General features: G+C 45.5%; 1 protein-coding gene across 1 annotated transcript in view; it reads right to left on the bottom strand.

Moving 5' to 3' along the window:
• The window catches only part of Kif15 (kinesin family member 15), a 44,011-nt gene that overhangs the window by 5,687 nt on the left and 13,768 nt on the right, over positions 1-24,556 (bottom strand). Inside the window, exons 8-29 of the mRNA XM_013140779.3 lie at positions 21,951-22,160; positions 20,102-20,227; positions 19,797-19,919; positions 17,900-18,023; positions 17,716-17,786; positions 17,286-17,495; positions 16,418-16,595; positions 15,129-15,270; positions 14,120-14,261; positions 12,659-12,856; positions 11,626-11,733; positions 11,027-11,132; positions 9,363-9,528; positions 7,727-7,877; positions 7,459-7,544; positions 7,145-7,214; positions 6,313-6,399; positions 5,191-5,295; positions 4,065-4,187; positions 2,542-2,688; positions 900-1,001; positions 351-515 (exon numbers count right to left, since the gene is read on the bottom strand). Coding sequence (XP_012996233.1) covers positions 351-515; positions 900-1,001; positions 2,542-2,688; positions 4,065-4,187; positions 5,191-5,295; positions 6,313-6,399; positions 7,145-7,214; positions 7,459-7,544; positions 7,727-7,877; positions 9,363-9,528; positions 11,027-11,132; positions 11,626-11,733; positions 12,659-12,856; positions 14,120-14,261; positions 15,129-15,270; positions 16,418-16,595; positions 17,286-17,495; positions 17,716-17,786; positions 17,900-18,023; positions 19,797-19,919; positions 20,102-20,227; positions 21,951-22,160 — 2,940 coding nt within the window. The remainder of the gene's footprint in view (positions 1-350; positions 516-899; positions 1,002-2,541; positions 2,689-4,064; positions 4,188-5,190; positions 5,296-6,312; positions 6,400-7,144; positions 7,215-7,458; positions 7,545-7,726; positions 7,878-9,362; positions 9,529-11,026; positions 11,133-11,625; positions 11,734-12,658; positions 12,857-14,119; positions 14,262-15,128; positions 15,271-16,417; positions 16,596-17,285; positions 17,496-17,715; positions 17,787-17,899; positions 18,024-19,796; positions 19,920-20,101; positions 20,228-21,950; positions 22,161-24,556) is intronic.

Genomic DNA, 24,556 nt, shown 5'->3' with positions numbered 1-24,556 from the left:
ACTAGCCTTTAAGCTGACAGAGGGCCTGAAGTCAGGCAAGGCCAGCAGGTAAAGTTTCAGGAAACAGGCCCACTCTCTGAGCAGTGGGCCACACCACGACACCAGTGGGCGCATGAGATTGATGCTCACAGACTGGTTACATGTGTAATGAAAAGCTGCAGAAACAGAAAGAAGCCAGCTCCTCCGGGAGCCTCAGGTATAGCAGACTGGGAAGCCGGGGTCAAGGTAGGGAGAAGTTTTCAGTGTCCACCCTGCAGTTCTGCACCCTTTGAATTCTGTATTCTCAGAAACCATGAAGATTCTGCTTATTTTGAAAACTTTCCAAGGCTGAAAAGGAATTACCCAGGTACCTTCATTCTGAGGATTTCAGCATTCTTGACTTCTCTGTCTTCATTTAGCTTTGTTACGAGCTGTTGCAAAAAGGTCTTCGAGGCTCTTCCGTCTTCTATCTCTTGCTCTTGCGTTTCCAGCAGTTTTGCCAAATGTGCTTGAAAGTGAGGTGGCGTCTGAGGGCTCTAAAATAAAATCACATCCCATCTAAATATCTGCTCATCCAAGGCTATAGAGAGTTCATTTTTTTTTTTTTTTTTTGGTTTTTTTCGTTTTTATTGGTACCAGGGATAGAACTCACGACTGCCTGCTTGCCCCCGAGAATTCATTTTCAATCTCTACACCTAACGCACAGGAGGAGCATTTTGAGTGACCGTGCCAGGCACCCGGCACTCATTGCACGCCCGGCCAAGCCCATGCAGCCAATCATTCAGTTCCCATGCACAGAGCACAAACGAGGAGGAGGCAGACACTGCTGGTGAAAAGACAGCAGTCCGGCCTTCACGAGTTGCACCACTCCATCCTGTCCTCCTCTCCAGACGCACTCTTTGTCTGTCTCTGGGAAGTACCTGGGGGTACTCGGCAGCTGAGCTCATCACGCGCTCCAGTTCCCGCATTTTGAAATTATATTCATTCTTCTTCTGTTCCACTTCCTCTTGCTTTTGGTTTAGCTAGAAAATTGAAAAAGCGCAGGGGATAAGTCAGCAGATAAAACAGGATGCTCGGTCCCTGTAGAAAAGACAAGCTCCCATCACCACCAGCAAGGAAATGGAACCCCCCCGGCCACGGTAATGGGGGGGGGGCTCCCCTCATAGCACGGCTTCCTGGTGGGGTGAGAAGAGATGGCTGGATGCTGACTATACTGCCCTGTGGGAGGCTGAGGGAGCCCCAATCGGACCAGCAGCCTCACCTGGGGCACAAGCCCCAAGTCACACAGCTGCCCCAGGCCACACAGCAGCACCCTGTGTCTGCTGCAGGCCAGTCAAGGAGTGACCTAAAATGGCCATCGGCAGAAGGATGGTAAAGACAATGGGACAAACACCCATGAATGCCCACCAGCCTGCCCTGAACAAGCAACGGACTCCATCACTGCACAGCAGGGAAGAAACTGGAGGATGACGTGCTAATGGAAGGAAGGCATGACAGACAGACACACACGTTCTCTCTGTGGTGGCTCGTATGACAGCCAGTTTGGCAGACTGGGAAACATACAGGCAATGGGAAAGCACATCATGGCGTCTCAGAGTGCGCTCCCAGAGATGGTGCAGGGGACTGCAGAGCAACAGGGCACACTCTCAAGGGGGCCCACCACAGGCTGCTCCTCACCCTCGAGGGGTTTCTGCACAGCTGTCACAGGCCCAAAAGCAATGGAGCCAGCTGATGACAGGACTGAAACCAGGAGCTGGAACAAGCCAGGACTCCTTCCCACCTGTCATTTTATCAGTTGTAAGTCACAGCTGACCAACACATTCGTGGGGGGAATCTAAAAAAGTCAAACTTCATGAGTTCGATTTTCAGTACAAAAAAATAAAGGCAAACTTACAGAAGCAGAAAGCAGAGCAGTGGCTTCCAGATGGAAGACATGGATGAGATAATGGTCAAAAGGTAGACAGGAAATGTAAGTTTTTGCAAAGTTAAAAAAAACGTGTAAGTATATTTCAGAACTGCTGAGGATGGACTTAAAATATTCAAACCACAAACGAACTGTGTGTGTGAGGTGGCAGGTTATGGGCTCACTTCACCATCCCTAATATAAACTCACACAAAGCCACAGCACTGAAATGCAGCAAGGTACACAACTGCTATTTATCAATTAAAAACAAGTGTTTCTTAGGGTGCACTCTTGCTCTGCGCATGCACGCGCGCGCACACACACACACACACACACACACACACACACACACAGCTTCTTCAGGAATGAAGAAATATACTTTTGACATTATTTTTTCAGGACTTGACAAAGCAGTGAGATAGTAAAAAAGCAGTATCCAGAGATGATAAGGAAGGTGAGCTGCAGGTGAGCTGTGACAGGAACCTCCCCCATGTGTGGGGATAGGCCGGGGCCAGGAGGGAGTCAGCTGGGCTGGAGTTGCCCCTCTGAACACCCTGGGCCTCCCTGTGGCACCCACAGCAGCCACCACAGCAGGGACTCATGACCACCTCACTGGCAGGTCCTCAGGCCCCCAAGTGGAACACACATTGTGCCCTTACCTCGCATCGAAGTTCCTGGATCAGGGCCTCCTTCCTGGCCAGCTCCTCCTGCGTGGACTGCAGCAGCCCTGAGTGCTTTCTGGAGGCCTCAGTGAGCATGTTCAGCTGCTCGGTGGCATGAGCCAGATCCTCACAGAGCATGTCCCTCTGGTACGGACAACCCCAGAGAGGAAGCATTTTATATTACGATAATCCAATACAAGTTCACAAGTTGTTACCATGTACAGTTTCTGAAAGGTGAAGACCTTTTTGTTCTGAGACAGGGTCTCCCTAAGTCAGTAGGCTGCCCAGGCTGGGCTTGAACATGAGATCCTCCTGCCTAAGCTGTCCAGGGAGCTGGGATGCCAGCGTGTGACACCATGCCAGGCTCCCTGCCGGGGTCTGGAAGGTGAAAGGGGGCACACACACAGAGACCTCGCTTTCCTGGGCTTCTCTGCTCCTCTGTGGAGGAGCACAGAACCCCTAGGCCTGTGGGCTGGCAGCCAGATGCCCTCCGATTGATTCCTCCCTCACAGCCCAGACCTGGCTGGGCGGTGACCTCTGCCAGCTGCTCCTCAACAACTGCTCTTTCCTGGAAGCGCTTCTGGCCCCAGGCCTCTTAGTCTTCTGCCTAGTTTGAAGTCTGTGCCATTTCGGTCTCCTAAAGGCCTGTCCCTGCCCTCAAGATGCGCACACAGGACTGGCTCTCCCCAATGCTGCCCTCAAAACGCGCACACAGGACTGGCTCTCCCCAATGCTGCCCTCAAAACTGTGCCCAGAAGCTCTCTGGACCCCTCGGGCAAGGCAGAATTCCTCTTCTTCCTTCTTCTCTGTGCTCCTGTCACCTCTTACGTCATGACACACGGGCCAGAGAGCAGGCTGTGGCACAGGGAAAGGTGTTTTGCTCATCCTCCATGCCCAAGCCAGGCCAGGCACAGCAAGGAGACATGTTAAGCATTTGTTGTTTTATAGGGAGCATGGATTTCTAAAAATTCTCATTTCTTAATCAAATGCAGAACAGTATACACTGTGGATGATCATCTGTGTGTGCGTATAGGAGATCCATCTACGTCCGTGGAAGGACATAGCAAAAACAACAGGCCTGGCAGGAGGAGGAGGGAAGCGGCACTGCTTCTGAGCCCTGTGACAGTATGATATCACTTATTAAAATAGTTAAAACAGGCACACTGACACCCACAACTAGGACAGCTGAAGATGCACTTCATCTAAACCACAAGGAATGCCAGGAACTCAAGACTGCTGAGCAGCGCTTTCCCCTCGGATCTGCTGCCACCTCCGTCCGAGTAATCAGGCTCCTCACTGCAGCACCCCCAGGCGGGTCATGGACACCAGCTTCCCTGGCGGCAGCACCGTGAATGAAAACAGACTGCCCATGACACAGTGACTTTGGTGTCTGTCTTCACTGCTTGGCCTCTCTTGGGAAAAGTGACTCTAACTATTCTACTTACTCATTATTAATCTCCATGCACAAATATGCACACTGACAAAAAATATGCACACAAACAGTGGCTGCTAACACTCACCTCGATGTCATCAGAGAGTTTTCTCAGCCTAACAGTTTCTTTCAGGTCCAGAATTTCAGCTTCCTGCCTCTGGATCAGCTCTTGGCTTTCTTCTCTGTCGGCCAAAGCAGAGTTGTATTTGCACTATAGGAAAGAAAGTCACGATGTGGGAGCTGGCTGTTGTTTTGTAGGTTAAAATAACTTAAGCATGGTCTGAGTTCTATGGTGGTAACCAGATTAACACACACAATAAATCCTTGTGAATGAAGGAATGGACCCAGGGTAACTAGAAAACACTGGGTCCTGTCACCTTCCTCAGGACAATACCTTAGGGAATTTGCTCCGCTTAGGGCGAGGTGCTGACACAGATGAGGACCTTCACAATGACCCCAGCAGAGGGGGCACCAATGCATACCCAGGGAGACAGAAGTGGTGGCTCTCAGAAAGTCACTCAGGTTAACACTGGGGAAATAAGCCCATTCTCTTTAGTTGCTATCTCTGGATGTAACTGAAGTGGGTTGTGTTAGGCTTTCCAGTGCAGTTGAGACACAAGGACAGAGGTAAGAAAAAGCCTTTACTGCCAGTGCGGGAGGGCTGCAGCACACTAGAAGGAGACAAAGCTGGGGAGTCGCTTTTATGGGATTGGGATGAGGAAGAGGGTACGTGAGTGGACAGGTCACCATGCTGGGAGGGGACTGGAGGATTATTTGGCATAGAGGGTGGAGAGTATCTGATTGCATGGTGTCGGGAGGGGGTTGGAGGACCTTTGGTGCGTGTGCAAAAGGGAGAAAAGGAGCACAGGGGTTCGCATAGGAGACACGCGCTGCTATGTTAGGGGTCAGTGCCATGGTGGACGGGAACCATGCAGAACCTGCCAGGGCCGCATGTGAGCAGAACCATCAGGTTACCATTTTCCTGAAACAACTGAGGTGCACCAAGCCAGCTGCAGCCTCACAGGTAGCACCCAGCCTGCTTCTTTCATGGTTCGAATCAGTAGTTCCAAGACTGCTGGGTGCTCAGGGAACCCTGGGAGGCAGAGCGCACGGGTGCACGGGCACTGCGGCAAGCCTGTCCCACTGCACCAGCTGCCTGGCTCTGCCAGGGCCTGCAGAGTGCTCCAGCTCCCCCTCTCGGCGAAGGAACTTACAACCAGGTCCTCCAGCTCCTCCCTCAGGGTGTCGATGGTGTCAGCTTTCTCACACACAGATGCTCTGAGCTCCTGGATCTGGTTTGTGAGGTCAGCTATAACTTCCTGAGGAGAACAGGAGCATCCTTTCATGTCAAACACTTAAGATCATTCCTAAATGACAAGCCATCTTTCCTTCCTAATGGCAGCACAAGAAGTCAATTTTAATCTGGTGTGGTTAACCCAGCAGCCTGGGAGGCTAAGGCACGAGATCAGTTCAAGTCCCAACTAAGCTACTTACAGACTCTGTCTCAACAAAATAAAAAATAAGTGTTGGATTCAAACACCAGTGTAGAGAAAAAAAGAGCAATTTTATTACAGTAAAATATTCCCCATTCCATTATTAATACCAACTTATATGTTAATGGCTTTACTGTACTTGATTTAATCAGTTGCTTAGTTTTATTTATTTGAGGGTGTTTTAGAGGCAGGGTCTTACTTTGTAGCCCCAGCTGGCCTTGAACTCACAGCAGTCCTGCCTCAGCCTTATGAGTGTTGTGATTATAGGCTGGCATGACCACACTGGGCTCGTTGTTTTGGTTTCATAAATGAGTAAAATTTGGGGCGTTTTTGGTATGGAGGATCAAACTCATGACCTCTTGCTTGTCAGGCAGGCTCTTGTGCCACTGAGATAAATCCCCAGCTAAAATCTAGATAAATAAAGGTCTGCACTTACTTTGGCAACCTGCACGTTACTTTTATTATTCTAGGCAAACGCCAATACCAAGGATTTGAGAATTAGTACCATGGGAGTTAAGCATGATGAGACAGGGCTGGGGGGGATCATTGTGAGTGTGAGGTCAGCCTGAACTACATAATGAGACCTTACAGCAAAAAGAAAAGGAAAAAGAGTCAGTGAGACAGGATCAGCCCTCTGGTTAATAAACAGAGGATGTGTTCTACGCAGTGCTATCTAAGCATTAGCACATTCCGTACTTGATGTGGAAAGGTAATTAAATAGATCTCTCTCCCCAGCACCCCAGGATGACAAAGAAGAACTGGCCCAAAGGCAAAAGGGGCAGGATGAGGCCAGAGCCTGCAGCCTGAAGCAGCTAGGGAGGGAGGGAGCTGCGCCCCACCCACCTTATCAGCATCTCTAGACTTTTCCAGGGAACTGGTTGCTTTCTCAGCAGCAAGCAAGCTCTCTTCCAGTTTCTGTATTTCTGCCATCTAAGAGAAAAACAAGTATTTTAGAACAAAAATTATATCACAAAGTTAACTACACGTACATTTAAAAAGGCTGCTACCTGTTTTCATACTACTGTGTCTGAGCTAAGAGTAATATTTGCAAATAACAAATTGCTTGAATGACAATGATTTTTGTGGTCTCTTACAAGTAACCAACAAATCCTAAGATTACGGTGACCTAGGAGTTAGCAAACTAAAAGTTTAAAAAACACCATCCTGAGCCGGGCGTGGTGGCTCATGCCTGTAATCCCAGCACTCAGGAGGCCGAGGTGGGAGGATCCTTGTGAGTTCGAGACTATCCTGAACTGCATGGCGAAACCTGGTCTCAAAAAAGACAGAAAAACAAAAAACCACCATCCTGCCAGGGCTGGAGATACATGCCTGTGATCCTAACACTCTGGAAACTAAGCCAGAAAGATCACCACGTGTTCAAGTCCAGCCTGGACTCCAAAGTAAGTCCAAAACCAGCCTGACCCTGACACAGCAAGACCCTGTCTCAAAGTTTAAAAGAAAGGGGTGGGGGCTGGACTGGGAGTGTAGAACACTCCAAACTACCTGTGTTTAATCTCTAGTATCAAATAAGTAACAACAGCAATGACAGAACGAAAATTCCACACGAGGTGAAACTTCTAAAAGTTAGAAACGCTTTTTCTAGTAAACCTCATTAGCTATCTGGAATAAAAGCTATCAAGTTCAAATTCTGCAGTCAGAATAGAAAGACATATACCTGACGTTCAGACTTGGCCATCTCTTTCTGTTTCTCCTGATGAGCAGCCTCAAGAACTTTCACAATTTCTCTGGAATAGCAGAATCACCTTTAACCTGACTTCATTCAATGGAAGCAGCAATTGAGTATGTTCATTCAGTTTTTCTACCCCCACCCCATTCTGGGGATGGAACCAAGGACCCCATGAACACCAGACAGGTGCTCTAGCACTAAGCTATATCCCAGGCTCAAAGTAAGTCTCAGCAGGAATTAGCAAAAGACAAACACTTTAGGAGAGCACAGCAGCGAACAGTGTTATAGCCAGCAGCACTTACTTAGAACTGTTTTCTTTATCTTCTTCAAACTGTAATGCCAACCTGCTGCTGCGCTCTCTTTCTGCTTCATAAAGCTCAGTCAAACGCTGAAAGACACCTTAGATTAGACCGATGGTGACTGTACGTGCCAGCACAAGGCCAGCAACTTGGGGCTGATTCAGGGGCTGGCACAGGGCAGCAAACAGAGGTCAGATGCTCCGTGCCCTTTGCCAAGACATCAGTCCAGACCCAGGACTCGTTCCCCGCTGCCATCCCCTTCTGGACTCACATTCAGGTCACACTTCACAGCTTCATTTTCTTTCTTGTAGTTTTGGAGGCTTTTTGAAAGTTGGTCGATTTCAAACTTCATTACTTCCTGTAAGTTGTCGTAGGAATCCTGAAGGCAGGCTTGGCTCTCGAGAAGTTTTTCATTTTCTAATCTTAACCAGGGAAACATTGGACACTGGTGAGTATAAAGAGCTAACATATTTTTGGAGTCAGAGTATCTATAGCTCAGTTTATGGCACTGACAGACCAATGCTGGTACACGTCAGCCTAGACTGAGGCAACACTCCTCGTGGCCTCGTGCAAGGATTCACGACATGCACGTGGCCCTGCAGGTCCACGGGGGGTTTGGATGGAGAGGCCAGTGGGGTAGCAGGGGTGTCAATAGGCAGCCACCATTTCCTCAGACTCGCCCTGTGCTTCAACCAGACATGCTTAATGGCTGGCAAATTAGGGTGACTAGGTTCACTCATGGGTTTCTAGCTAGGCACCAGTTATTAATTTCTAAGAGTTCTTTCTCAGCACTAAGATTTTGCAAGATGGTGAACATGGCTTTGATCTCAGCCAAAGAGAAACGCTTTGGCAAGGATCACCTACTACATTTTCAGCTTTCATCCCTGATTCCCTTCCTGACATACTGTGTCCTACCCATGTATCTGGAACCAGCCAAGGCCAGAAAACCCAAACAGATGTCCTGGCTTACACACAGAGCCATCAGACACTAGAACCCACCAGACAACTCAGTAGGAACAGCAAATCTCAGAGTGGAACAAATTCCTGACTAAAAGATATATGCTCAGGAGGGAACTTGTACAGTGTGTGTGTAATAGAAAATACTTCCCTACTCTCCACCTCAGCCAGTCTGTCAGCTGCCTGGGTAACAGCTCGTGCTGCAAGTCCCTGTTACTTCACTTCTGTCTCTCAGAAACAGCTGGTCTCCATTATGTACACCACAGGAACCGATCAGAGACAGCCAAGTACTCATCTCTGCACTTCCCCTACCAACTCCATGGAAGCCTCCCTCCCTGGGCTGTTTTGGGAATGATCCCAATCAGGGTCCATTAATGTAAAGTAAATCTGCTTCCAGATCCTGGGTGTCATTTCAGTGTTTCTGCTTGCCACTGCATATGTACTTAGGATGTAAAAAGTACAGATAAACTAAACAAAATAATTCAAGAAACAAACTGCAGTGTTATGCTGTTTCTTTAGAGGCCGTGCCACGATGGAGAACAAGCAGCTCATAAGCAATTATTCAACACCAGAGAGACTGAGAAAAATTAAATTGTAACTAGTATCTTTACACAGCTGGGGTATACTCAAAACTTCTAAGACAGGATTTAAGGACACAGCTAAACAGTGGATCCTTCACATTTTAAAATCTAGTTCTACTCTATCAAGTAAACACAAGGAAATTAAGAGCCAACAAGGTTAAGAGAATGAGTTTTTTAAAAACATCACACAAAACTATTCCACAGTGCAGAAAGCTTCGATCTGGAGGTGCAGGACCATGTGTAAGGTGAGGGTGCACCTGCGCTGAGTGACCCGAGAACCAAGTTTCTAACCCCACACCCCGCATCACCACTGCCCACCCAGACACCATGGCAGCGGCAGCGGCGGTGGCAGCAGTGGCAGGAAACTACCTGATGCTGTCCAGCTGCAGCTGTGTGTGAAGGTGCCGCTCCGACAGCTGGCCGAGCTCTCTCTCTTGACTGTCTCGGAAGGAACCATACTCCAGTTTTACCGAAGACAGCTCCTTGTCAGCAGAGTGAAGGACAAGTCGCAGGTCACGCACCTCGCTTTTCAAAACTAAAAATCAAAAGGAGTCCTCAGCGGGTTTCCTTACAGGTGCTTTAGAAAGCAGATAAATCAATTACCTGACACCATCTATCAGGAACGAAGCAGAAGAGCTTGGTACCCAGGGGTAATGAAATTTGCTGCCTTCTCTTGTCCCCAGCGCCCTGTGCTTCCTACATTTCTACAGAAAAAGAAGAGCTAATGTCTGCTTTCACTTGCAGGACACCTGACTTTTCTAGATGCTCCTGTAGAATGTGCCTCAAAACTCTTTATGTAAGAAAAAAATTTTAAAAAAGAAAGAAAAGGAAAAAGAAAAACACCCACAAGATGTAACATTTATGAAGTCACCTAATTTTAGTCAGTGACAATCTTTAGTAACTATCAGAATTTTACAATACAGCTTAAACATTTTTAGTCTTCTAAAGAAACTCCACCTGGAAAGTGAATTAGGGAGGTTTTTAGTCAAAGGATGGCTTTGTTTTGTCTTAGCTTTTTAATGATTGCAAATACTCTGATGACAGGAAAATGAACTGGAAAAAAACCTGGCAAATGATACCCCTACATCTACAAATGTATATAAATAATGTATACATTTAATTTATAAATATATACTATATATATAAATTATAATTTTTATAATTATACTTTAAATTTAAAGTATATATAATTTATAAATATAGTATATATTTAATTTATAAATATATAGTATATGTAATTTATGTATATAATTTATATAATTGATTTTCTATCAATATTAAAACATTCATCCTATTACATCAAGACATTTCTTCTATTTTGGGAGACAAGGGATCACTGTATAGTTCAGGCTGGCCTTAAATTCACTATGTAGACCAGACTAGCCTCAAACTCACAGTAATCCTCCTGCCTCAGTCTCTTAAGTGCTGGGATTACAGGTGTATGCTACCACGCCCAGCTAGGACATTTCATTTTAAAGGCAGTTTATTTACAACTTAAAGCAAACACTTATGTCATATCTAACAACAAAGTTGCTAACCAAAAAAAAAAAAAAACAAAAAAACAAAAAACAGAGGGATCATGTTATAGCTTATGTTAGATGTTCCCCCAAAACCTCAGGTACTTGTAGGTGGGGTTTGGAGAGGGATTGGATCATGAGTGTGATAGTTCTGGGTATGGATGATGGCTCTGCTGAGGAGGGGGACCCAAGCTGGGTATGGGTGGCATTGTCCAATATGCTTGTAGCCTGGGAGGAATAAAAAGGTGAAGGAAAAGGAAGCCAGGCTGCTTTCAGCCGGCCCAACCATGAACTCTTTTTCCTCTGTTGTACTTTCCCAAACCCTGCCTTTGGGCCAGTCCACTATGGACTGCATCCTCTACAAACTTGGAGTTAAAATAAGGCTTTGCTCCTTTACCTTGTGGGTGTGGGTACTTTGTCCCACAATGAGGAAAGTAACTAAGGACATTAAGCTAAATGAGTAAAAGGACCCTGAGGTAGAGTATCCCAGTCGGGACCCCAGTTATTCACACTCACGGTCATTCTCAGTCTGTGAGTCTCGAAGCTGTTTCTCCAGGATACTGAGCTGCAGGAGATGCTCTTGATGCTGGTTGGTCCAACTTGTTCTTTCAGATGAGAAAAGCTTTGGGGAAAGAGACAGGATGATGGGGAGAAGAGTGCTGGCCTTCTAAGTCACAGTACAGATCATCAAGTGCTTCTGTTTCAGTGGTTAGTTTCTGGTTCCTGACCAGAACAAACTTGGCTGTTTTAGGAACTATGCTAACATGGCCAAGAAAGTCCTGGATCATGGCAAGAGCACAGAAAGCTCACCTGGTTTTCTCCTTGTTTTTAAATCTGTACAGGGGATCGAACTCATGACCACCTGCTTGCAAGGCAGGTGCTTATGCCACTGAGCTAAATCCCCAGCCCCTGGTTTTCTCCTAACACCCAGCAAGCGATCATCCATGTGCACTTTGGTCAAAGCTGCCCCACTTCAGGCAGTGCATGCCTGCCTTGATAGCAGAGCACTATGCAAAGTCAGTGCTGCCTGAGGCTTTGGAAGGACATGTCAGTCCCACCGTGCTCTGACACTGAGGGTGTCTTTTACACACTCTGTGCCATGCGCCTGTGCTTACCTCCTGCATCTGTGCAGAATGGTGTTCCAGTTTGTCAACATGCTGCTGAAGTTTTAGATTTTTATGATTTTCTTCATCCAGCTTGACCTGAAGAGCACTCATTTGTTCCTACAACAGAGGTTTCAGCCATCAAATTCCTTTCATGGAATTAGTTATTGTTCACATTTCTTTTTCTGTTAAAGAGACAAGCTACTACAACAAAACAACACTGCAAAACTATACACAGACAAACATTAGCGAAGGACTGGGTGGAGGCAGAAAACGTCCAATGGCTATTGTTTTACTGCTTTAGAATTATATGTGTAGTTCATCAAAGTGGATCATTTAAGATGCAAGTTTAAGAAGGCCCTCCTGAGCCTTCAAGCAGAGCTGCACAGGTTACCTCTGCAGAAGGCTTCCACTCTTTAGTAAGGGCAAATTACTGGGATTCAGAGTAGGACAGAGGGGCCAGGGGTTTAGCTCAGCGGCATAAGTGCCTGTCTGGCAAGTGTGAGGTTGTGAGTTAGATCCCTGGTACCACAAAAGAAAGCAAAGTGGGACAGAGCACTTCAAGTTGCACTGGATGGTAGAAATAAAATGTTTTAAATTATCAAATCAACAGAACTCCATGAAAATGCAGCCTTACTAGTTATAGCACATATACTAAAAGCTGTCTAAAATTGCATTTCTGGTAAGAGTCTGTCAAATATTTTAACTTCCTTTAGGAGACCTGTCTTACAAATCAGTTTTCAAATGTGAGGCCAGCGATGAAGTGGTCATCTTACACACAAGGAAGGAAAGCCCATGGAAAGCAGAGAATGATTTGCTTAAGACAGCAAAACGAATTAAGGGAACAAGACTGAGCTAGTTTCTAAGCCAACGACCCTTACAGACCCACACTTAAAAATACATGATTTTAATACTAAGTATGTTTGAACATGTAAATCATAAGCAGTTAAAATAATAGACAACACTATAAATCATAAGGAGTTAAAAGAATAGACAAAGGAGTGTCCATTTTCAGTGACTGCTCTCTTCTAAAATAAAGCATTACCTGCACCATTATAAGCTCTTCAGAAAGGGCTTCGAAAGCTTGCTCACTCATCTCGGGAGGAATGGGCTCACTTAATATATCATTGTCTAATTCACTGCAGTTCTGAGTGTGCACAGAGCCAAAGCTCCCGCTTTCAGGGCTTAACTTCGGTACTAATCGAGAACGAAGTTGGTAAGCCTTGGTCGGTGTAGTTATAATCTGCAAAAAAAAAAAAGAAAAGGAAAAAACAAAGGTTAGCATATGTGAAAAGAACAGCATATTTAGCAATTTTATGAACACAGAAGATAAAATCCTATAAATTAAAAAGGGAAAAACAGAATAAAAACGATCCAAATGAAGTAAATCCATCAGAGTCTAACACAATCCCAAACAAAAGTCCAGTATGGATCTAAAAAATGAAACTTGGTAAGCTGATATCTAACTTAAAGACTTTCCCTCTTTAAAAAAATGGGACAAACTACATATCACTATATTAACCAAACAAAGCTGCAGAATGATGTGTACATGGTACAGCCACATGTGTAAACTGTAAGACCAGGTGGGTGGTCTTATCAGCTTGCTGACACCAATGGCTTCCAAAGAGAGCTTGTGAGTGAAGGAGAGAGACTTGCCATTGACAAACTTTCATACTTTTAAATTTCAATCAGGTATCCAGGCATGGTAGCTTGCACCTGTAATTCATGGGAGGCTGAGACTGGAGGATCTCCATGAGTTTGAGGCCCACCTGAGCTACATAGTGAGTTCAAGGTCTGCCTGAACTACATAGCAAGACCCTGCCTCAAAAAAAAAAAAAAAAAAAAAAAAAAAAAACCAAAGCAATCTAATAAACCACCTTTTCCAACAAATAAATAAATTTATTTTTAAAGTCTATTAAGTGACACAAAAAGTGTAGCTGCTTAAGGCAGCCAGCACACATGAACACACACCTATGTTTTACGTGTAGGTTCCTCTAACCCCTAGGCAATCTGGTCCAAATGCCAGACTCACCAGCATCAGCACCCACACAGCTGTCTCAGCCTGAGGACCCTGCATGGTCCTCGCCCTGCTCTCACATGCTCAGATGACATTATTTTCTCTTTCACGGAGATGGTGATTTTGTGAGGAAACTCCTGTGCAAATCTGTGTGATCCCCTTGGGTTTGAGTTTCAGTTGCACCACCAGCTCTGTGCACACTATGCTACAGGAGCAGCCACCACGGAGAGCGCTCCTGCGCACCAGGCACTTCTTTCTCTAGGGCCTCACTTACTGCATTAAACCCCCACGATTAACCTCCACTTCTCCCCCCACTGAGGAAAAAGATGAGGCTCAGGGGCTAACAAACCCCAAGGTCCATGGCAGGTGGGAATTGGGTTCCAACACTCTGGTGCCCAGCCTGTCAGGGATGCCACTGGTATCTGAAAGCAACCCATGCAGGCTCTCCATTACTAACACAGAGAGGCACGCAAGCCACACAGAGCCCACCTTAAGTGTTTCCGCGTGAATTTTATTCAGTTGAGACACTTCTTGCCGCTTGCAGGCTTTTGTTGCTTCTAAAAGGTTTTCGAGATTAAGGTTTGCTTTTCGCAAAGACTGAATCTCTGATTCCGATTCTAGCTGCTTCTTCCTAAGAGATATTGTAAAACTGAGTATTTCAGGTAATAATGTCAAACATTGGAAAAGCACTTTACAGCTTATATTTACACATAACTTTATAGCCCTTTAAATCAGAGATATTGTTTCTGATTCTTACCTTTTCATGGTCATTCTCAGGCTGGTAAAATACGGCTCAGGGACTGATAACTATTTAAGGTATTCAGTTAAAAGATGCAAATGTAAAAGCCCAGAGGTCCACGAGGGTGCCATTTGCATCATTTTTAAAGCAAACACTTCCTTATATTTCAGAAAAGGATTAGTCTTCATTATATCAACGTGGCTTATCTTTTTTTTTATACAATGAGCATCAAGTCAGAATATTATGTTATAATTATTAAAAATCCCAATTTAGTTCATAACTGTGATTTAAATGTGGTAATTAGCGGGGCATGTTGGCCCATGCCATACCAGCACTCAGGAGGATAAGACAGGAGTATCATCATGTGTTTGAGGCCAGCTTGGGCTACTTACTGAGTTCAAGGCCAGACTGGACTACTAGTGAGACCCTGTCTCAAAAAACAAACAAAATACCTGGCAAGCACAAGGTCCGAGTTCAATTCCTAATACCCGCCCCCAAAATGTGGTAATGAGACAAAGCATTTGCTATGCAAGTTCAAGGACACTCATCTCAACAAAAGAGTACTGCTTAAAACATTTCCTTGGACACACAACAAAGATGTGAAAGACAAAAGGTCCTTTTCTTCAGGCCAAACAAGTTAGTTGTTTAGTAGGAGAGTTTAATAGTCAAAGTAAAAGGTCCAATGAAACTCAGAACATTAACACTGATACAAATCAGCACTGTAAAAAGGTGGTGAGTGCACACATATTTACACTTTACCGGGTTAGTTCTTTGAATTCTTCCCATTCTTGCTTCGAATTATTCAGCTCTGTCTGAACTTGCAGGAGCTGTGCTTTTAACTTTTCTACATTTGTGAATGAACTTGGTTCTCTCGGAGCGTTGGGAGAAAATTCTGGTTGACCTGGTTATATGGAAACAATCTATATTTGAAAAAAGAAAGTAACAAAACACAGATACATGCACACACACACACATGCCCCTAGCACTGAAAACTGAACCCAAGGCCATCTCAGCGAGCAGCACCCCACAACCCTTTTGTGTAATATTTTCATTTTGAGATAAGAGTCTTGCTAGGTTGCCCAGGCTGGGCTTAAATATGTGATCCTCCTGCCTCAGCTTCCCAGACTGCTGGGATTACAGGGGTGCCACACCATGCTTGGCTATCAACTGCATTTTCTCAATGCTCTGACAGCTATCAGTCTGGATACATAAAGCAGGTAAGTAAGAAGGAAGTTGGAATATGGGCTCTAAAATAAAGAACCTCGTCAGGAGACACAGGACCAGGCACAGTGTGCCAAGAATAGAAGTCACAGTCAAGAAGCAGAGAGGTTACAGAATACAGGCAGAGTCGAGGCAATGGCTCCTCCATAGGGACAAAGAGCTAACGGTGACAGATGTGCTGCCTGCATGATGCTGCCTGTAGAAACACCATCGTGCTGAAGCTGCAGGATTGAGCGACAGCCAGCGGTCTGAACAGATGACGCGCTATTTAAAGAAAGCAAGCAGCAAGGGCGGCAATTCATAAGAACTTGGCATCATCTACCAGACAGAAACAGACTTCAAGGCCTGCTTTGAAGGGGAGCGGCAGAGCCCACTGAGCCCCAGGTGGAGCAGCATGTGAGCACTGTTTAGGATCTTTAGAAGTTAGCTCTTAGAAGTTAACGTTAGTATCATTCGAATGTAGGAAATGAAGATGCTATTGAGGCAAAAGGCCAACAAAACAGAGTACTGTAAGAAAAGAAATACACAAATATTTCCTTGTTATATTCATTAGCTGACATGATTCACCATTCTGTGGTTTTTTTTTAAAGGAAAAAAATAGTAAACAAACTCCGTTTAGTAACAGGAAACAGTAAGGATCTGTGTAAGAAGTGTGCGCACGGCCCAAGGTGGAAAGGAAAGCTAACTTGCAAAGCACCAACGATGCCCTGGACTGTGGCGGCTTCCACTTAGAATCCCAGTACTGGTGGGGCGGGATGAGGCAGGAGGATGGCTCAGGCTACATAGTGACCAGGGTCGCAGCCCTTCTTAGAGGACTCATACCTCACCTTTGTCACCTCTCTCTGTGTCAGATGCGTCAGAGAAAGCCTTTTCTAGTTTGGCAATGGTCTGGGCATCAATTTCCTGGGCTCTCTTCACGGGTTCTAATAATCTCAGCCTTCTGTTTTCCTCCCTGAGGGAATGGTTTTCCATGGCATACTTCGCCACTCTGGGGTGGTGCTCTATCTGTGACACGCAGGAACAACACAGCTATTATTCACTGACAAACATAACTTACTGAGCTGCTACCCTGCTACAACCACTGTGAAAGCAAGCAACACTTGGGGTCAGGCTGAAACACGCTGCTCACGCTACGCAGCCTCACTCCGCCACCGTGACACCTGGGGAAACCAGCACTAGTGTACACAGTGTGGCAGAGTCCACACCAAACCAACGCATCGGAAAGACGGCGAAGCCTTCCTTCCCCCCAGGGAATGCCCCTCAGACATCTTTACTGAAAAAAGGCACAGTGCAGAGCAGTGTAAAAAATAAAGAGAAAAACATGTATTCTGTGTTTAAACATGTGCCACAAACTCTGGAAAAGGACACAAAAAGCTGGCAATATTTTTTAACTAGGTGCTTTGGTTTATGTATTCATTCTCCCCAGAAAAAGGGAAAAACAACAAGAACAAAACTTCAGTGGCTCAAGTCTGAAGCACAGCTGCCCACCAGGGGACAGGCTGAGGGCCCTGGCCACAGCAGGGCAGGGGCTCTTCTGTTTCCTTCCGGTGCAACTGCTTTGGTAAGGAAGAAAGGAACCAAGCACAGGACAGCCCCGATGTGGAGAAGAGCAAGCAGACGGGCCTGCCGAGGTGAAGAGCAGGTGGCGTGTGCCCCAAGGCGCCCTCCTCCAGGGTTTCCAGGCCATGCACTCACCTGCTCTCGCAGCATCTGAACCTCAGCCCGCAGTTCTGAAAGCAGCCGGTCCTGCTCCTCGGCCAGGAAGCTGCCCGGGGGCTCCTTGAGCAGCTTCTCCAGGCGCACGATGTAGGCCTCACGCAGCTTCACGATCATTTTGTAAGACTGAATAAACTTTTCCTTTTTGAGGATGAGATCTTCTGACTGGGTAATTTTTCCTACCAGAGACTTAAGAAATTCATAGTATGGTTAAACATGAAAAATAAGCCTCCCTGATTTTTAGAAATGCAGGGACAAATACTAAGAATCTGATCTTCAATTTTAGATTATGATCTAATCTTAAATTGGATTTTCAGTCTTCTTTATTAACCTGGGCTGTCTCAACCCATAGGGCACTAACACCGACACTGAAACACCTTGAAGCCCCTTTAACTTACTCGTTTCCTACCTTCTTTTCCTGTTCGGATTTCTTAAACAGTAACATAGCCTCCAGGAAACACTCCTTGTACTTGGTCTTCTCTTGAATTAATCCAGTAAGAAAGAGAAAAGGCAGAAAAGGATTATTTCTGAACTTTGATTATTCACAGCAGTTCTGTTTCGCTTCTCTGCTGAAGGCCTTGTGCTACCCCTACCTCTGGGCAGGAAGCTGTCCTGGGGGCTCTGCCCAGAAGCAAGCTGGGCCAGCTGCTCTCGAAGCCTCCTCACTTCGGCCTGGAGCTGGCTCACATTCCCCTGGGTGTCTTCATTCACCACCGCCTGTTCCAGAGCATACTAAACATTAGGGTGCTGCTTTCTGAGATGCACAGTCCCAGGTGTGGACGCTTCAAAGTGATGGACATCACACCAATTTGCTTCCATCTCACCCAAGGCCAAAAGACTGGAGTCAGTGTATGTGAGAAAGGCAGGAGGCTTCCTTTCCTGGGCTGTGGGCCTTGAGCAGTAACAGCAAACCTTTTAGGGCATTCACTGCTGTTGCGACCTGCAGACCTCAGCATGCTGCCCCGAGACCACTTCCCTCTCAGAACAATACTCGGCCATGCCTGGGTGCCGTTTCCTCCGCCTTGGTTCCCAAGGCTGAAGGAGCCCAGCTGGTAGGCATATGAAGACCTGCAGAGCTAGCTGCACCCATTACTTGGCACGAACAGCCCTCTTCAAAGACACTGACCTTCGATTCCTAACAGCCCTGGTTATGTCCAGACAGCCCCAAAGCCTCACACATTCCTGGAGGGATGTCTGGAGCACGGCTGACCAGTGGGGGTGCCGTGGCTAACTGTGCTGCTAGGGACTGGGACCTGGTCAGAAACACAGGGCACTGGGGTATGGCCCGGAAGGGCCCATCTCCCTCCCCTGCGTCTGTCTCCTGGCTGCCAAGAGCTGCATGCTTTCCTCCACCCAGGGCTTTTCAACATATCTTTTTGTTTTGGAGTCAGCCAGCTATGGACCAAACACATGAGCCACAATGTGCAAATCTCCCCTCTGTAAGTTGCAGGTCTTAGATATTTGTGACAAGAGCCTTCCTGCAAGGCAGGGTTGGTTTGTGCATTTTCCTATTATGGAAGACAGGTCTTGTTAAGACCTCTGAGAGATAAAAAGGCCCACAAACAAATACAGCACTGTGGTGCTGTGGGGAGGCTGCACACAGGTGGGGACAGGGAGTATATGGGTGTTCTCTGCACTTTCTGTCAATTTTACTGTAAATCCCAAACTGGAAATACATTTTAAAAAGAGCTGCAAAATATACAAGGGTAAGGACAAGTGCCAACAGCGAAACACCAACTGGGTCAAAGGGAAAACACAGTGTTCCAGCTACAATACACCCAAGCACTCAGCAAGGACAGACACTCCAACAGGCCAAGGTCTGTGCTCTTGTCTCAGGTCCTGCCTGTCCCCATGGAAAGGTGTGAGTGGCTCAGCCATCAGCAGGGCCCTGGCAGGCAGCAGGGCTGAAGACTGACTGCTGACAGTGAGACATACAAAGCTCCTGGTTTGTGGAGCAGCTGGAGCAGAGCCTATTTATCCAGGAAACACAAAACAGCTACCGTGTAGGGATCACAGAAGTTTTCTTACTGAAACATCAAAGAAGCTTCCTGCATACAAAATAAAGCATGGAACACCTAGCAATGCAAACAACTTGAAAAGCAAAGTGTGTTGGTTCTACCAAAGTACTTTCATGCAACTCCCTCCCTATGAAACACGTCACATGTGTGCAAGGAGAAGGTGGACGCAGGCACATGTACAGATTAGCTGGCACTGTGTAGCCAAATATATTCACTCTCCAATCCAATAGCAAAGGAAATACTCTGCCTTAATACAGAGCAGCAAAACAATAATGCCCTTAGACATAACCTAGCTCTCAAGTTACATGTACGTGAAGGCTCTAGGTTCAATACACAGCATGGTGGGTGCTGGGGGAGAAATATTTCACATAGTTGTTGGTAACATTAAGGCAATCACAAAAATAAGGTATTTAGAGCTTAAGTATTTTCCTAATTTACCTAACACAGCATAGTATATACACAGGTATTATACCTTGTTTTTAATCAGTTTGGCTCTTTGAGCAAAATTCAGAGTTGATAGTGTCTCTCCAAAACACCTGGATCCGGGATGAACATTTGCAATTATGGCTGTTTTGGCGTTACCACCAAGAGAGTCCTGTCCAACGATATGAATGACATTTTTAGGGTAAAAAGTCTCAAGTTCTTTGTGTGCAAATAAAAGGCACACTATTGAGTTCGATCCCCAGTACGAAAAAAAAAAAAAAAAAGAAAAGAAAGAATGGGTACACTCTTGCCCCCGGTGCTGAGATCTGTCCCCACGAGGATGACCCACATTACCCGCAGTAAGAAAGTAAGCTTGGAGTCTCTGTAACACACATGTCTCTGCTTCCCATTGCCCACATCCACCAGTGCAGTAATCACTTGTCCCAGGCAGCTCAATGATCGGTTTATGTTACCTGCTTCCTACGGCATTGGGGAAAAGAACAGAAGTTTAGGAACACTTGTTACTTTTAGGTGTTTTAAACTAAAATGGATCTAGCAAGTGACAGCAGGGAAGGAAAGGCAATTCAGGGACAACAGTACTCAAAGACAATTAAAGACAATTAACTTGAGCTTAAAAAAGAGTCCATTCAACTACCCGCTAACCCTATCTGCTGCACATTGCACCTTGAGAATGACGTGGAAAGGTGTCTGGTACACACTGTCCTTCAGCTTCTGCATTTAGCTCTTCCCCAAGACAATCAGACTCAGGATGACCTTGCACGGCTCCCAGGCAGCGCAGATCCTGAGAGCCCACAGCTGATGCCCACAGCGGACTGGCTGGGTACCTCTTTCAATGGCACTCTGGGCTGATGTACTCCCAGCACACAGTGGGTTTACTGGAACCCAGTCCCGACTGGGCTTCATATCTCAATAGAAACATGAGCCTTGGGCCAGGGATGCAGCTTGGTGGCACTGTACTTGTCTAAAACATGCAGGGCTCTGCAGTCCATCCCCAGCATCCAAGGAAATCAGCAGCAAAACACAAGCCTTCAGCTGTTTAAAACTCCCTGAGAGCTCAAGAGGCTCAAATCTCATTTTTGTTTTTCTTTTTCTTTTGCAGTGCTAGGGACAGAACTGAGGGGCTCGTGCAGGCCAGGGAAGACCTCTACTAACTAAGCTACAGTCTCTCACCTTTTTTACCTTGCTAAATTGCTCATTCTGACCTTGTGATTGCAATCCTCCTGCCTCAACCTCTCAAATAGCTGAGATTATAGGAATGTGTAGACTTCACTTTTAATGCAAACAGTAAGTCTCTCGTCAGCCTTCTGACTGACTCTTCTCCACCAGCTCATACACATCCTAAAAGCAGAATCTGGACCTGTTTAAAGATTCCTCCTGGAACCACACAGCTCTCACACTGTTGCCAGCCCCTCAGCCTAGCAGCAGGTTCCCAGTCTTCCTGACTCATCGGTGGCGCTGCCAGTCCTCTCTTTGTGCTCTCTCCACCTGAAGCAGCAATAGCAGCTCAAAGGTCCGAGTTTTCACAAAGCCTCTTTCTTTGTGAAGCCACTCACTAGTTCAGTACTTGTCAGTGTTCCCAGAGTTTAGGAAGATGAAAACAAACTGATCTGGCCCTCCTTGCCACCTACTCAAGCTGGAATGCCAAGTACTAAGGTCATCATTTTCAGACACAATAACTCCCAAGATGCCATCTGCTGGATATAGGCCTGGTGATGTGTGCCAGTGATGCTAGCACATCAGGTGACTGAGGTGGGAGGACTGCAAGTTCCAGCTCAGCCTCGGCAACTTGAGAGGCCCAAGTTCAACCCCCAGTACCATAAAAAGAGGAGAAAGGTCTCACTCTGTTGGGCATATATTGTATTCCATTATCCTCTTTCTCCAGCCAAATCTCTCAGACTCAGGATGACAATGCAAAAACTACTCCATAGTTTCCCTAACCAGCCCATCATGCCCTGCTTTCTTTCAGTGCTTCCAATACCACTCTCTCTGCTGGTAAGGACTAAAATGTTCTTGCTACAACAGACTTGCCCCATCCCATTTATGGTCATTGTCCCTGCTTCATAACAAAAATCTCTGTTCCCTGTAGACACCAATTTATTTCTTTGCAGTTCTCACCATATTTAGTGTGGAACTGACTTTAGGAGAAATTCACACAAATCAAGCACCACACTTTTATGCTTACCTTTAGTCTCATTCCCTCTGCATGTGTATCTTTTTGCCTTTCAGATCCTGCTAAGTCCACCAGGTTGAGTTGGGAGGTCCGGATATTCACAACCTCACTGCTCTTCTGCATGGACTCTACTGTGACTGTAAAGACTGCATGAGATCTGGAGGACTCCCTGTTCATTGATGTTGATGCCACACGCCTGTTCTTCCACCCTCTAGACAGCACCTAGGCCAAAGGCAAGTGTATGGTAAGAGGCTGCAGTGGGCACCCTGAAGGCAAACTTAAAATAGGCACAGGAGAATCACTCATTTAGCAAGAAAAATGCGGACATATGAAGAATTATCCGCTTTCTCAACATCCATACAAATGTATTTTTCTTTGGGTGGGGAACACCTATGGCCTTCCTGTTGTACCTAGTTTTGAGAGCCATTGTATGGCCACAAGTTCCAAGTGGTACTGCACAGTGAGTTGGGGCTGGCCAAGGCTACATAGAAGACCTTGCCTCAAAAAACGCCCCCCAAACCAAGTGGTACACATTAGCCACAAAAATCAGTGCGCAATCTGTAAAAGGCAAAGAGTAGGATTATGTGTATCAAAGAATATACTCAAGTTATTTTCTCTCCTTCTCCATATTACGGAAGGAGAACAAACAAAAAGTTAGAAGTTTTGGACCTAGGACCGGTTTTGCATGTCCCTACATGTGTTAATGTAAATCACATAATCATCTTGACCCCCTTTCTTTGTCTAGATAACCAGTGTAGGATCCTCATCTCAAAAAATTCTAAATTAACTTCAACCACACAGCTTTATCAGGGTTTCTCTCCCTCTACAAAGTATGATTCCCTGCCTACTTCCTGTGGCAAACAGGACACCTGAAGACAGTCTGCAGGCTCTGGATCTGATGACCATGAGTGCAAACCCTCCCTCTATTTACAAGGTGTGATCTGCAGCCAGGCAAACCTTCCCAAGACATAGTCCTAATATTCCTAAAATGAGCATCTGGGTAGCTGCCCCACGGGGACCAGGGTGAGGTGGAGCCTGAGATTATGCATTTCTAACAAGCTTTCAACTGTTGCTAATGGTTTGAGAACCACATTTTGAATAGATGATTCCAATAGATGGGAATAGATGGGGGGAAATGAGGAAATCACTATCTTTATCTGAGAGAGTATACTGAAAAAAATTTTTTTTTTTTTTGGCTTTTTCGTTTTTATCGGTACCGGGGATCGAACTCACGACTGCCTGCTTCCAAGGCAGGTGCTTATGCCGCTGAGCTAAACCTCCAGCCCCGAGTATACTGAAAATTAAATGAAACAATGCATACAGGCATTAGCAAAGCGCATAGCCATACACCCAAAATGCTGTTACAGACCTCTCCATACATAAGACACAACATGAAATTAAAATTACTTGTTAGAGGTAGGGGTCAAGCCGACGGCTATCTACATGGTAGAATTTCACCACTGACCCCTATCTCCAGCCCTATTGAAATTATTTTTATCTTTTATATTTCTTGAATAGCATTTTATGCTTCCTTTTCAAATTAAATCAATCGTGACATTCATATAATTACAAAAACTAGAAGTTCCTCAAACACAGGAAAAATCCCAAAATACTATCATCTAAAAATTTGATGTAAAGTAGCACATTACACTGTTACCTGTGCGACATAAGGGAAAAACAAACATTGGCATTCTTGCTTGGATACTTATATAGAAATTGAAATACAAATAAATATCAAAGACCAAAGCCAAAATACATGGTGAATGTTCATGGACTGGAAAACTTGACATTGTTGTGTAAGGAGTTTTTGAGACAAGGTCTCACTATGTAGCTCAGGCTGGCCTTAAACTCACTGTGTAGCCCAGGGTGGCCTCCAACTTGAGGCAATCCTTCTGCCTCAGCCTCCCCAGTGCTAGGATTACACCAGTACCAGTGGAATTCTTAATGCTATTAACACATTAATTCTTCTAAAAATGTTTCATAGACTTAACACAACTCCACTAAAAATCCCAGCAGCTTCTCATTGTAGAAATTGACAGGCTGGTTCTATATAAGTGATAATAAAAAAAACCAAGAGTAACTAAAATAATCCTTAAAAAGAACAAAATTAGAGGAGTCACCATACTTAAGACTTACTACTGAACAACAAGCTCTAATACTTACAACAAGTTTATACCAGTCAAGAGATATAGAAAATCAAATGATTTTCACCAAAAGTACATAGGCAAGTCAATGAGAAAATGTAATTTTTAAACAAATCATATTACATGCTAAATCAAAAACAAAGAGGCAAGTAAAGAGAAAGCACTGAATAAGACAGACAAAAACCACATTAAGAGCTGGGCATGGTGGCGCATGCCTGTAATCCCAACAGTCAGCCGACTGAGGCAGGAAGATCACTGTGAGTTGCCGGCCAGCTTGGGATACTGGGTAAGGACAGCCTGTACTACAAAGCTAGACCCTGTCTTAAAAAAACACAACAAAACTAAAATACTAAGAAAGATGATAGAAACCAGTCAACAATGTCAACATCGTATTCATGTAAATAAACTAGATAGGATACTTTCAAGAGTAGTTTAAAAAACACCAAAATAGGGGCTGGGGGTTTAGCTCAGCGG

The sequence above is a fragment of the Cavia porcellus genome, unplaced genomic scaffold (genome assembly GCF_034190915.1).
Source record: "Cavia porcellus strain 051 isolate PalLab524CR breed Dunkin Hartley unplaced genomic scaffold, mCavPor4.1 scaffold_14, whole genome shotgun sequence".
NCBI lineage: Eukaryota > Metazoa > Chordata > Mammalia > Rodentia > Caviidae > Cavia > Cavia porcellus.
Note: the sequence above shows the minus strand (reverse complement) of the source record. Positions and strands in the feature narration are given on the sequence as shown.